Consider the following 13,998-nt stretch of genomic DNA (forward strand, 5'->3'; position numbering starts at 1 on the left):
AGTGTTCTTTGATGAGCCTGTGTGTCACTGTCCTTTGGAAGCAGCCCTTCCACCCCTATTGGGCTACCGTGGCATAGTGGTTGGTTATTCATTCTCACCCTTAAGTGAAAGCAGCCAGAGACATACAAACATGCAAAGGCATTTATGCAGCAGGAGAGAGAGCCACTTGCTCAGTAGCAGGACCACACTGCATGGCTCTCCTTCCCCATGTCCACCCTGTCGCTCCTGAACCTACACCAAGTATGATGCCCTAGACACCAAAAGGGAACACAATAGCCCTCTGCTGGGAGTGTTGCTTTGGCAGGGAGTAGAGGTCTTACAGAGGTGTCTGGCACAGGAGAGTACCACATGGTATACAAATCTGATATAACAAGATCAGGGGCCTGCCCTGAAACCAGCCAAGAAATATCAAACCTAGTATATATTCCTAGTCATTCCTTACCTAACACTGGCACAAAGAGCTACTCAGAGAACTTCATTTGAAAGATTGCAGAGTGAGTGAGCAAATGAATGAATGAAACATTGATTTCCCTCATCTGTGGAATTTGGGCAGCTTTCTGGGGAACTAGCCTTCAACTTTGCGCTGTTTTGTTGGCCAGTTTTAATTTCTTTTTTTGTGGTCACTTAAGACTGTCCTCTTCACTCCTAGCTGGCTGTTTGAAGGCCTGGGCAGGGACAAAGCCGAGGAGCTGCTCCAATTGCCAGACACGAAGATTGGTTCCTTCATGATCCGAGAGAGTGAAACGAAGAAAGGTGAGCCTTTTTCCTTCACAGGTGGCCACACAGGGCATCATCTCTCGACTGCCTTGCTAGGGATCTCTTCCCCCTCGCTCACATCCATGTAAGCAGAGCCAGTTCTATGGGCAGGATCCTGGTGTCATACCCACCATGAGAGCAGGGGGATAAGGATAGGGCAGGCCACAATCAACTGAGAACACATGAATGGCAAGCCTAGGCAGCCTGTCGACACACAGACTAGGGGTATCCATCGCGGCCTAGCTCGGTTCCTGTTTACTTCTCTGAACTCTGTGCTCCTCTGTGAAGTCGTGGTGAGAGTCAAGTAGAGTATTGTTCTCACTGTGTGCAGGCCCTCAGCAGCAGTTACCTCTGCGCTGGGATAAAATGGGGCATCTCCGAGAATTAGGGCAAGCAGGTGTGAGCTTGTAAACTCACAGAGATCGTTATCATTCTGATTTCCTGTGACAGTAAAAAGAGAAATAACAAAGTCCTTGCCACTGCTCCAAGCAGGGGCCCAGCAGTACAGTGTCAGCACTGAGTTGCTAGGGGGCTGCCTCCTGTCTTTCAGCCTGGATCCCTCGCCCACGGCCCTGCCCATGGCAGGGCTTTAGTCTGGGAAGGTTCTCATCACCTCGCCTGTATGCTTTCCCAGCTTCAAGTCACAGGACCCAAACACTTCACAGTACTCACTCATCCCCAGCATACTCCTTTATTTCTAGCTCTGGGTACCCACTGTAAAGGGCTACAGCATAAACAAAAATTATGGGATGTAAATGTGTAAGAATGGTTCACATGATTTCCTGTTTGCCAGTGCAAACCTGCTTGCCACACTTCTAGTTCCTATCCACATGGCCAGAAGTCACATAGTGGGTGATTCCAAAGTCAGGACTCAAGTGGAACTAGATATACATGCCCTTCACGGTGGTCAGGGGCTGAGGCTCAGGCCTGCATCCAGGGATGCCATCTCCAGGGAGGTGACTCTGGACAAATCACTCAGGGTCCAGAGGCTCCTTGTCACCCTCTATACAATATTCAGTAACAGTCTTCCCAGGCCTTTACTGGTAGCACAGACTCAGTGAGAGCAGTGCCTTGCCCTCTCACTGCCCCCAGAGTGAGCCATTTCAGGAGAGCCAAAGGATGGAGCAAAGGGAGGGAAGGGTCCAAACATGACATAAGCCCAAGGGTCTTACTTTCCACTTGGGGACACCAAGGCTACAAGAGGCGATGGTACCTGCCTGGTACTCTTTCCCTGATGATGCTGAAGGAGAAATCACACCCTTTACAGATTTCTCAATGACCCAGAACACATGCCAACTGATGCTTGTTCCAAGTTTCTAAGAAAGGCTGGCTTAAATTAAGGAGCATAAAGCACGAAGGGTGAAGAACTATGGGATCCCTTTCCTATAGCATGGTGACATTGGGGATACAGGAACTCTAGGGAACAATAGCCAAAACATCTCAGCCTGCGTTTGGAAAGGGCTCAAGGACCACCAAGACTTTATCTTCCCTAACCAAATGCAGGAGATGACAGAATTTACCTCAAAAAGAACAAGAGGAAAAGCCACTATCCATTCCCTCAGGTCTGATTAAGTCATGTGGAGAAGTTCCTCAGTGAACCAGCCTAAAAGATGGGGTGAGGCTGCCCATAGACTAAACACAGAGAGCTCCAAGGGGGCATCTTTTTACCCGGGTGATAGTGGATTGGGCAGCCTGTCACCCTTACGTGGAATGCTATGACTATGTCCCCTTTGCAGGTTTCTACTCGCTGTCGGTAAGACACAGGCAGGTGAAGCATTACCGCATCTTCCGCCTGCCCAACAACTGGTACTACATCTCACCACGGCTCACCTTCCAGTGCCTGGAGGACCTGGTGACTCATTATTCTGGTAAGGGGCAGCCAGGGTCAGTGGGGTGAGCCCCGTGTGCTGGTGCATGACAGTGCCTGGTAGGTGGTGCAGGTCACCGAGAAAAGCCAGCGATTTTCTCCTACCCATGCTGTCACCTTCATAGGCTCAGTTCATTGCCTCAGGTCATATAAGACCATCTGTGCATGCTGCCGGGATGGCAGAATGTCCCCCCTGCATAAACAGAATACACCAGGATGCCCCGTATTCACAATCACAGCCCTGTGCTGCAGACACTCGGCCTCTCTTTTAGGGGCTTGTCTCCTTACGACAGTGATTCTCAACCTTCCTAATGCTGTGACCCTTTAATACGGTCCCTCATAACATTACTTCATTGCTACTTCATAACTGTAATTTTGCTATTGTTATGATCTTAATGTAAATATCTGATATGCAGGATAGTGGTTTGCAACCCACAGGTTGAGAACTGAGGCCTGAAGGTGACCCAGAAACACTGTTCTGACATACTAGGCCTTTCCCCTTTGTTGCTTGCCAAAACTTTTTCAGCATTCAAGGCCAACCTCTCCCCACTTCTCTAGGAACCTGTAGCAGTAGAACAAGCAGCTATTTCTCCATCTGCAGAGCATACGACAATGTTTCTCTCCCTAGCACCCCAAACAGTTAACTATGGTCTTGCCTGTGTTCACCATCAAGCTCCTAGAAGAGAAATGTGTCTTCCAGGCTAACCAAGATGGGGAGGAACCCCAAAATGCTGGAGCACTGCATGGAGGGATTAGCAGTTGTTAGGTTTCCAAAGACGGGATCTGGCCCTGTGTTCTATATGCCATGTCTGCTGGCTGGCAGTGGTATACCTGGGACTGGGTGACTCTTCCTGTCTCACTTCTTACTGTGCAAAGAGGATGCTAATTGTTCCTACCTGTCACAGGCACGGTGAGGATTACTGGGATGTGCAAAGCGCTGACCAGAGAGCATGCACCTGGCCATGAGCAACAGGATAGCAACTGCTTTCCTTCAGCATCTTCCTCCTCTGCTCCTCCACCCAGCCAGAGGGAGGAAAAACTGGCTTTGCAGTTGCTTTGCTAACATCTCCTTTTCCGTGGTTCGAGATGCTGGCACTCTCACTAGTATCTGTTAGGGTTTAAGGTCTTTAGCTGAAGAAGCAAAAGCCATTGCAAGGAGAAAGGAGCCCATAGGTGATACCTCTGATGTACGAGAAACAGCAAAGGCTGCTGGGAGAGGCAGACGTGTGCTTAAACTAGGTTGTGAGGGGCATTGGATAAGGCCTCAACTTCTCCCTCACTGAAAGTGGTGGGAACAGCCTCTTGCGGACTGCTAAACCTAATGACTTATGTGCTGGGTCTAATGTAGTCTGTCAGGTGCAAAACAACTACAAGTATCACTTTTGTGATGGCCTATAAGCCAGCAGCTAGCTAAAACTGAAAGAGGAAGGGAGTCCTGGACTTCAACTCCCTAAGCCTAAAGGTTGTTTGTGGTATTTGACGCTTCATAACAATCACCCGAGGACTGCACTGACCAGAAATTTTGCATAGAAAACAGCAAATCAGCCACCCACCAGAGCTCTCATGACTGGGAGATGGCACACTACTGGGCTAGGCATACCCACCTCCTCCTGAAATTTCAGTCTACAGCAAGGCTGGTGCAGAACTAGCACCTTCCTGAAAGACACTCCTGACCATCCTGTGGGCCAATGAGCTATAGCCAGGGGCTCACCTCTGCCAACCTGGCAGTGTTGAGGGGGGCGGTTGGGAATCCAGATATTCCCTTTATCTCTTCTCAAATCTCTCTGGGAAATTGGGGTCAAGAACAGAGTTGCTGGGACCAGGGTGAATTATATTATTATATACAATAGCCAACAGGCAGGACAAGGTTACCCATTTTCTACTCCAAGCCATGCACTGCTTTTGGTATGCATCACTGGTCCCACGTCTGTGGATCAGGACTTTCGTTTACATTTCTGTGGTGTTTTTGTTCCATATCCCAGTTAGTCTGCTAACTGCAGGATGTTGAGACGGAGCCTCAGTGAGGAAAACTGGGTGAGGGCAGCTCAGCCTTTGACTAATGTCTCTTGTCTATGTGACATTACTCACTCCGTGCCACATGATGTGGGAGTAGACCTAAAGCAGACCACCCTCAGAGCCCATCTTGCCACGCAGTAGAGGTGCACTCTCTCTAGGCTTCATGTCTGCCTTGTGACATCGCTCCTTGTCCATCTCCAGCCTCAATAGGTCACTGCTTCAGATGCACATCCAACCAAGTTTTCCCTCCCAGCTCTAGCATCTATGTCTATGTTAGGTGATTAGCATGATGTCCACCTAGAAACCAGAGGTGTATGTGTGTCAGGGGCGGGGTGTCTGCCACTCTCTACTAGGTTGATGTGCTTCCTCAGACAGTTTCCTTTTCTATTGGATAAGAACACCCCAGAAACACACAGATCAGATGAAAAGAAGCCACCAGGGATGTAGGATGCTCAATAAAGCCCCAGGATGAGCAGACGGAGACCAAGGTATTTGGGTCCTGCTAGAGATTTGCTGACTGTCTGACATCTTAGGCCTCTGGGTCTCCCCAGGGCTAAGGACAGAGCTGGGACCCATGTCCTGAGTAAGGTGACACTGACTCGTTAGGCCTAGGTGTCTGGGACCACGACATCTGTATTTGTAATGATGCCCTGCAATAGAGAGGCTTGGAATCATGGGAGTTACTTCCTGCTGCTCTGCGAGAGATGAAACCCTGCAGACCCGAGGCTGCACACCAGCCAAGGGGAGCAACAACGGTTTTACCTCGTGTTTGTTTTGCTCCTACAGAATGTGCAGGGTCAGAAGGTCCTCCCTACTCTTGCATCACCAATTCACTCTCTTTTGTCCTTTTAATTTTGCTTCCTCCTCCTTCTTCCTGTGTCTGCCATTTTGTGTTCTGCTCTTTTCACCTGCCTCCTCCTTTGTTCCACTCTCTTGTCCTTTTTCCTTCACTCCTTCTCCCTTTCCTTCTTCTGTCCACACTTCATTTGTCTTCCTGCCCCGAAAGTGTTTGAAGGTGCCTGTGATGGATACGCTTGCATTCTCTGGCCCAGGCAGGGACAGTTACGTGAAATTCAGCCTGCTATGAAAACCCTGCTCTCAAATAGGTATTTGACAGCTGTTTTCCTGTCATTTCCTTCCCTCCCTTCTGTGACTGGGAAGAGTGAGGCTCCGAGGTGCTTGAGGTAATTCACCTCATTAGAGCAACGTTGTAGCACAGCCCCGAGTTTGGTTGTCTCTGATTCCACGTCTGCTTTCTTTCCATGGAAGTGTAAGTTCATATCCTTCAGGGCATAGCAACATTGGCCAAGGTCCATTCCCCACTGACATCTTGGCCTCAGTTTCCCCATGCCAGTAACCAGGGGCCTATACTGCTCCTCTGGGTCTCTGTTGTGTTCTCCACACTGTCTGTGACATTGCTGTATCCCTGATTGTGGTGTCCTTCCATCCAACAGAGGTGGCTGATGGTCTATGCTGTGTGCTCACCACACCCTGTCTGGCACAGAACACACCTGCATCGACAGCTCGCTCATCACCATGCACCACCTCTGGTTCACCTGTCACCTTGCGCCAGAAGACCTTTGACTGGAAGAGGGCATGCAGGTGTGTGTGTCTGTATACATATATATGCATGCACATGAATGTGTGCCCTCCATGAACACATAGGAGCACCAGATGGTTGTGGTGATATTTTGTTTGTGCTCTAACAAATAAAGCTTGCCTGAAGATCAGAGGGCAGAGCTAGCCACTAGTTAACCATAGAGGCCAGGCAGTGTTGGCACACACCTTTGATCCAAGCACTTGAGAAGTGGAGACAGGAAGTGATATGACCAGGCAGAGGGGGGAATATAAGGCAGGAGGAGACAGGACCTCAGCTCTTTTTCTGAAGATTTCATAGAGGTAAGAACTCTGGAGGCCAGCTGTGCAGCGTCTCTGATCTTTCAACATTCACCCCTAATATTTGACTCCTGGTTTTTATTATTAAGGCCAATTAGGATTCACGCTACAGACGGGGTGACCCCATCATAAAAAAATCACAAGCAAGCACCCGACCTTGCTAATACCCCCATGGGCACCATGAACAAGGGCAGACTCTGAATTCTGTGAACACAGAGTGTCACACAGCATATGGTATCCACAGTTTTCTGGAGCTTCAGACATTCCCCAAGTCCATTTTCAATGCAAACACCACATTTTTAATAGAAACAACCACCCTGATCTTTCTAATGATTAGAATCCAAGACAGTAGCACACAAGTTATTCTGGCATACATTTAATATTTAAAATCTAATTACAAAGCTTATACATTCCACCTAAATCTTAAGGTAATTCATTCTCTTTGAGTAAGAAAGGAAGAAAAGTACCTTGACTAGTTCGTTTCTCTATTCCACTGACAGCTATTGAGTGTTTAGGTGTGTTATGGGTTGTTATTGTTGGGTATCTCATTAATTGAGCATGTACCCAAGTATCTCATCAGTCAGTTTAAAGCAAATGGGAGATCAGAATTGTCCAAGACATGAATGAAATGATTATTTTTATAAATATCATAAAGAATATTGATTAAGGTTTACTGTGGGAAGTTTAAGCACATGAGGAAACAATAGTTCCAAGATTATACAGCATACAAACACAAGAAACAGAATTCAAACCAGCTAGAAAAAGAATAACCTTCTTCTCTTTGTTCTTCTCCTTCCTCTTCCTCCTCATCCCCTTCTTCCTCCTTCTCCTCTTCCTCCCCCTCTTCTTCCTCTTCTCTTTCTCCACTTCCCTTTTCCTCGCACTCTGTCCCCATCACCCACACTGTCTAACGTCTCTCTTCTTTTACTTCCTCTGTCTGAATCTTTCAACACTCAGATTGCAGGGCGATCCAGAGGGGGCAGAGAACCCACTCAGCGTGGACGAATCCCTTTTCAGCTATGGTCTCCGGGAAAGCATCGCATCCTACCTGTCCCTGACAGGAGATGACACCAGCTCCTTTGACAGGAAGAAGAAGAGTCTCTCCCTAACTTATGGTACCAGCAAACGTAAGAGTTCCTTCTTTGCAGCTCCCCAGTACTTTGAAGATTAATACCCTGGCTGCTTTGCAAAAGACAAAGGTTTAGACTGCCACCTGTGGTCAAACCAGAGTTCTCTACTCCCTGGTCATCTTGTGTCTTCGAGAAACAAATGGAAGTCATGCAGAGACTGCCCTTACACAGTGACCAGAGGAACTCTTCCCTGGTGTCTGATCAGTCCTGTGGAGCCAGATCATGTTTGAATCACGATATAACGAGGCAGAGCTTCAAAGAGCCGTGTGTGTATAAGTGTGTGTGTGTAAGACAGAACACTCTGGAAAGAGAGTGTGTGGAGACTGTCTCCAGCTCACAGTCCAAATGGTCCATCTCTGAGACCCTGCGGATAGCATCCATCTGAGAAAGAGCATGAAGAAGATGGCTTCTTAGGTATGCAGAATGACCTCTACGTGGAGCAGAGTGACCTTTAAAGGACCAGTGAGACCTTTGGCCTATGTCTTCTCTCTTCCTAAGGGACCTGCGACACTAAACACTATCCAGAAGAACTTACAGCTCTGATCCAAGCGGGACCTTCTGCATTCAGGTGCACCAAAGCCACATGGGTAGGAGTCATGGGAGAGTGTAGGTCAGTGAAGGGGCAGCTGGGAAAGGCAGGCGGCAGCTCTGCTGCACGAGCTTCTGAGAAAGACAGAATTGCCTCTTCACATCAAAGGCCTCCTCCAGCTACTGGGGTCCTGTGTTGTTCCAGAACCTGCATTCCTTATGCCTATTGGCAGAGGCCACTGTGCTGAGGTTAAATGGGAATAAAGGAGGCATGCATAGCATCCCTTAATGTTAAGCTTCTAGCAGGGGCAGAGAGATGGGCAGAACAGCAGAATGGAACAGTGGTTGGGAAACAGAAGGAAGCCTCATGGTTATAATGCGCTAGGGACAAGTAAGGGTTACCTAAGGGGCTCTTGTTCCCATGAATCTGGTGGGAATACAAAGACTGTTGAACCAAGTAGATTAGCAAGGTTAGGTTTTTGTTTTTTTAAAGGAGACTGATGGGCTTTAATGAGTTAATTTATCCTGTATATTTTAATCTAAGAACGGCTGGCATCTGCATGAATAAGAATGCCCATTTCTGGGGAAGGGGGGCTGGAGAAGCTGAATGCTGCCATATAGGATAGAGAAGCGAGAGAAAACTCACAGGGCACTCAGGAAAGAGAAGCCTCCTTCCAGTCTCATGCTACCTCTTTCCTAGCTGGGAGGCAGGCTAGCTGTGGCTCATTCCTCCCTGTTTATCAAAGGTATTCTGGGTAAGAGGGACGCAGGGGTGATTTGTCACCCATCCTGTGCACATGCCTGGACTCACCCTGCACAGGGCAAAAACATATGCATTGACATGACTTCATCTATTGTCCTGTCCAGTGTTTTATACCAGGAGGCTTGTATGGTCTCCCCCAAAGGCTATTTCAAAGAGATTGGCCAGTGTGTGAGAAACAAATGCCACACAAGGTCAGTGACTTCTGCATGAGGCCACGATCTCTGGCTCCTACTACATCAGCTCACTATCTTCTATGCTGTCTTCTGTTGTGGTCCGTGTGATTGGAACTTTGGGAGTACTTCTAAGTGGGAAGCATTACACTTTGCTCAATCATGTATTTATTCCTGATTAAAGTAAAACACACTTATTTAACCTTGGATGAAGGACCTGTGGGTTGGGAAGCGCGAATATGCCTCTCTGGAGTTTACAGACTTTGGTTTTCAAAGAAGAGATCAACCGAAGGATGGGAATAAAGGCCAACAAGAGATACCGTTATGGCTGGGGGTCCCCATCTCACTTCATGTGAGTAGACAAAGGAGGGCTCAAGAAGGAGAGGTTTCTTGAGGTCATGACATCAACTACCATCACTTGAGCTACTCAGTCTTCTGAGAATTTCTTTCCACAAACATTATCTGGGCACCTATTCAATTTAGCTGCTGAGGCTTGTGGCTGTGGAGGTCCCTAACATCACATAGCAGGATGCCCCTAACAAAGAAGACACTTTCTGAGGGAGGGGTGGTGGCGCTATGCCAAAATTGCATTTCCATACAGCCACGACTCTCCATATGGATGCTGAGGCAGGAGCAATGGATAGCTGCACAAAGATTTAGGACGCACAGTCCAGGCAACCGGTCAGCAGGGCAGGTCCTGCAGGCTTGAGTGAGTCTGCAGCTCAAATGGTCCAAGAGATCAAAGGGATGCATGGGTGAGCCTGAGGGGCAGGGGCAATAAAAGCATCATCCCATCCAGAGGGAGGAGTCTGTAGGCCCTGAAGGGGTAGAGCCTAACCTAGGTATGGGAGGAAGGCAGGTTTGGGAAGGATGGAAATAGAAGAGTGATAACTGCTCACTAGGTGCTTTGAAAGATTAACTGGATGCTGGATGGACAGTGGATATTGCAAATTTCAGCGTCATATTACCTATAAAACACATAGTTCTATGAGCGCATAGTCATAAAATAAAGAGGGCATTCAAGACTCCGAGTCCCAGGCAGACCCACATTCTACTGGGAAAGGAGGCTATGGAAGTAGATTCCCATCTGGAAGGGATTCTGTGGAGGGATGTACGGGTGCATTTGTGAGACATTTCTTATCACACGGCTCAGGTGATCCTTATGCACATGTGGAAGGTTTTTTTTTTCATGGAGAGAAATGAGCACAAGGAAAATTTGTGCTCCATAAAGATGTAAGGTGAGAATCAGTTACGTAATGCCCTTACAGGAAAAGCAGTCCAGGGAGAAGGCGGAGAGGGCTTACAACCTGAAAAGGATATCGTTTTTACAATATATTAAACAACCATTAAAGGTACATTGGAAGGCACCTTGACAGAGGATGAGAAAAAATTCCATGAATGATGGCTGGGGGAGCAGGAGGAGGGGAGGCAGTGGGAGCTGGGATTGGTATGTGAAATGAGAAAAGACTAGTTTTTTTTTTTAAAGAATTCTCCGAGTAAAGAGAAAATCTTCACAAAAGGAAATGCTCAGAGAAAAATGCCATTGTCTGTTTTTCAAAATTTTTGAGGAGCAGGTGATAAAATAACAAGAGGGCATTTTATTGCTTCAAGTCCAGTGTGTCTCAGGAAACAAAGACTGAGGAGCAATGAACTCAGCTTCTGAATGGAGAGCTCAGAGAAGGTGACACAAGCCACAGGGACAGTAAAGCAAAGGGTGGGTGTCAGCAATTTACTTTGTAAAATAGCCACGAGGCCGATTTTCCAGAGAAATTTAACATGTAACATGTAATGAATGGTATGACTATTCAAAGCCAGCACAATCAAGAAAGATGGGACATAAACACGAGCCTAGGGAAGCTCGAGGGTGAGGAGGGTCTGCTAAGGACTGCCATCCCAAGTTGTGGAGTGACAGGGTCCCCACTTCCTCTCCCATCTTTCCACTGCTTAGATCCAGCCCTACCAGTGTGGATTAGGTCATCAGGATGGCAGAGAAGCCTCCATAAGAAACTCATGTCTTGAGTTGTAATACAGATGCTGTCTTAGGGTTTTAATTTCTGTGAAGAGACTACAGCAACTCTTATAAAAGAAAGCATTTAATTGTGTCTAGATTACAGTTCAGAGGTTTAGTCCATTATCAGCATGGCAGGAAGCATGGTGATGTGTAGGCAGACACAGTGCTGGGGAGAAGTCAAGAGTTCTACATCTGGACTGGTAGGCAATAGGAAGAGACAGTGAGCCACTGGGCCTGGCTTGAGCTTCTGAAATCTCAAAGCCCACCCCCAGTGACACATTTTCTCCAATAAGGCCATATCTCCTAATATTTTCAAATAATGCCACTCCCTGTGAGCCTATGGGGGACATTTAAATTCAGATTACTACAGACACCCAGTTTCTTGGGCTGATTTGGTGCAGGGTCTCTGTGTCACTCCGGAGGTCTGAGACTTTGCTCCAACAGTACAGAAATAAGCCAGACACCCATTATCTGAAGACTATAGGGAAACCTCATCAAAAATTCGATATGCCCAGTATATGAAGTTATTCTCAAATTCCCAGGAGAATTATTAGAATAAAACAAACATCAGTAAAGTCGTTCTGAAGTCTGAGCAGAAATATCTGTTCTCAATACTAGTCAGGACAATTTAGAATGAGACCAGCTAGAAGAGACCGCTCCCACTAAGTAATAAGCAACAGCCGCTGGTAACAGTCTGGGAGACCATGTCACCATACTCTTCCTATGTCCTAGGTGTTGGTTGTATCATATGAGCCAGAGGCGATGTTAAGTGCCAAGAACCCGGTAAGATAATTAAACCCTGAAAGAATTGATATTCTTATCCATGATAGAGCTAGAATCACATTTGTTGGGGAAAGGGCAGTATAAAATGAGACAGGAGACTGGAGAGATAGCCTAGTGGTTGTTCTTCCAGAGGACTTAAATCAATTTCCAGCACTTGCACAATGACTCGCAGTTGCCTGAAACTCCAGTTCTAGGGGATAGAGCACTGTCTTTTGGCCAGTGCAGGCAGTAGGCGCACTTGAAATAAGTACACATGAAATAATAATTAAAAAATTAGGCAGAGTTCCCCAGAGCTACTAACTAGGAATCTTGTTTCTAACAGAAACTTCCTTCTACACTGGGAGATGGGGAAGGTTTGGGAAGGCTTGGGAAGGCTTGGGAAGGCTTGGGGCTTCAGGGAAAGACATTTCCCAGTGACCTGAGCAGAGACAGAAAGGTCAACAGCAGTGTGTGATCTTTTGACATTTGCCCATGATGTCATGTACAAAAGTGTTGGGTCACCTTCATAGGGGTTTTGGGACACATGTGGCCCATAGGCTTTGAGGTTTGACACACCAGGATGCTTTCTAGGACCTATGATGGCCATGGTCACATGGGAATAGAGCAGGGAAAGGTGCAGATGCAGTGGGCTTCAGGAGACCGGAGCTGGCCAGGAGAGGAACAGTCCTGGGTAAACACTGGAGGCCATGGGACAAGTTTTCCTACTCTTTAGCACAGAGCCTCTTCTCCCTCCATGGAAACTGGCCTAGAATCCAGCTCTGTGGGATGTGTAGCTCTATCGAGGGTTCTTCTCCAGCCTGGCTCCAGGCAAGTAAGCTATCCTGGGACATTTTTGGGTGGAGGTGGTTTCCCTTGGACTGGGAAGGAGTAATAAGGGGCTTAAATTTCTTGAGTGGGCAGGGCCTTTGAAGCTTTATGACCATCAGCTTCTCAAAATATTGGGCAATAGAATTAAACACACTGATTTTACCTGTTAAAAAAAAAAGTGAAGGGTTTTGTCCTAAGATCATAATTCAGGCCTACCTGGCTCTAGTTTGACCACTTTCTAGTACATCTTTAAATGCCTAGAAGGCCCCAAGTTGCTAGAGGAGCAGTCTCATACTGTGGGAAAACAGAAAATTTGGTTTTGGGTCTTGATCCTTCATGAAGTTCTCTCTTTGGTATGTGCTCTTCGCTAAAGTCACTGAAATTCTTTAAACCTCAAATTTCTTATCTCTAGCTAGAAAATAAAACAAACACCCCGTGCCAGGCAGTGGAAGGAATCTGAGATAAGATAGTGATTTTTTTGCCAAGTACACTAAATATAGATTATTAATTATCACCACAGCAGCTTCTCTTGATGGATGTTTAAACAGCCTCAGGCCTGATATTTGCAGAGAGCTGTTAGATCTTAGTCAAGAATAAACTGGCAGCTCCCGCTCCTTCCCCAAACATCTGTTGGTAAAGAACACTGTAAGAGCTGCCAATGCATCGAAGCAGTTCTGTTTGCTCAGTCCCAAATAAGCTCACACGATCCCAAGGACTTCTGGGAGTGGTTGTAAAAGCTGCTTCCAAATGCAGAAACCAGACGGTGGGGTTATTTTTAAATGCACTGCCATTTGTTTCTGAAATTCCCCAGACACTTTAAACTCCACAAAGAAAAGTCTGCCTTCTGGACCCAGGGAAGGCATTTGAGCATCTCCCAGGTCCTGACAAGGCCCTGTCAACACAGGGCACTGGGGGAACCCCTCCAAGATCAACCTAGAGCACAAAAGACCTGAGTTTAATTACCCAGAATTAGGAGGTATTCGTGCTCCAAGCTATCTACTAGGTGGATCCACTTCAAAGGGGCAGAGTGAAGAAAAGTTGAACCAATGGCAAGAAGCATAAGAAAAGTATGGCCAGAAGGACCAGGCTCACAGGAATCCCTGGGCTCCTGAGAACACCAGATTACCTGTTCATTCACTTGCACACTGGAAGTATGCCCTGTGTTCATTGCATGTGTACTGTGCCCTGTGTACACTGCAAGGTGTGCTGAGCCAGACACTGGAGCCTTGGGGCACAAGGCATACCAGTCACTCCTCTCCAGAGAGAGTAGG

At 47.1% G+C, this 13,998-nt stretch overlaps 2 protein-coding genes across 6 annotated transcripts in view; one reads left to right on the forward strand and one right to left on the reverse strand.

Annotated features, from left to right (window-relative positions):
* Positions 1-9,333, forward strand: part of Sla (Src like adaptor) — a 49,803-nt gene extending 40,470 nt beyond the window's left edge. For all 5 annotated transcript variants that reach the window (XM_075960887.1, XM_075960888.1, XM_075960886.1 and 2 more), the window contains 4 exons: positions 650-753; positions 2,493-2,624; positions 6,094-6,241; positions 7,493-9,333. In XM_075960887.1, the coding sequence (XP_075817002.1) occupies positions 650-753; positions 2,493-2,624; positions 6,094-6,241; positions 7,493-7,706 (598 nt within the window). In that variant the 3' untranslated portion in view covers positions 7,707-9,333. The remainder of the gene's footprint in view (positions 1-649; positions 754-2,492; positions 2,625-6,093; positions 6,242-7,492) is intronic.
* The window catches only part of Tg (thyroglobulin), a 182,859-nt gene that overhangs the window by 57,856 nt on the left and 111,005 nt on the right, over positions 1-13,998 (reverse strand). The gene's annotated exons all lie outside the window — the stretch shown is intronic.

The sequence above is a fragment of the Microtus pennsylvanicus genome, chromosome 2, assembly GCF_037038515.1.
Source record: "Microtus pennsylvanicus isolate mMicPen1 chromosome 2, mMicPen1.hap1, whole genome shotgun sequence".
NCBI lineage: Eukaryota > Metazoa > Chordata > Mammalia > Rodentia > Cricetidae > Microtus > Microtus pennsylvanicus.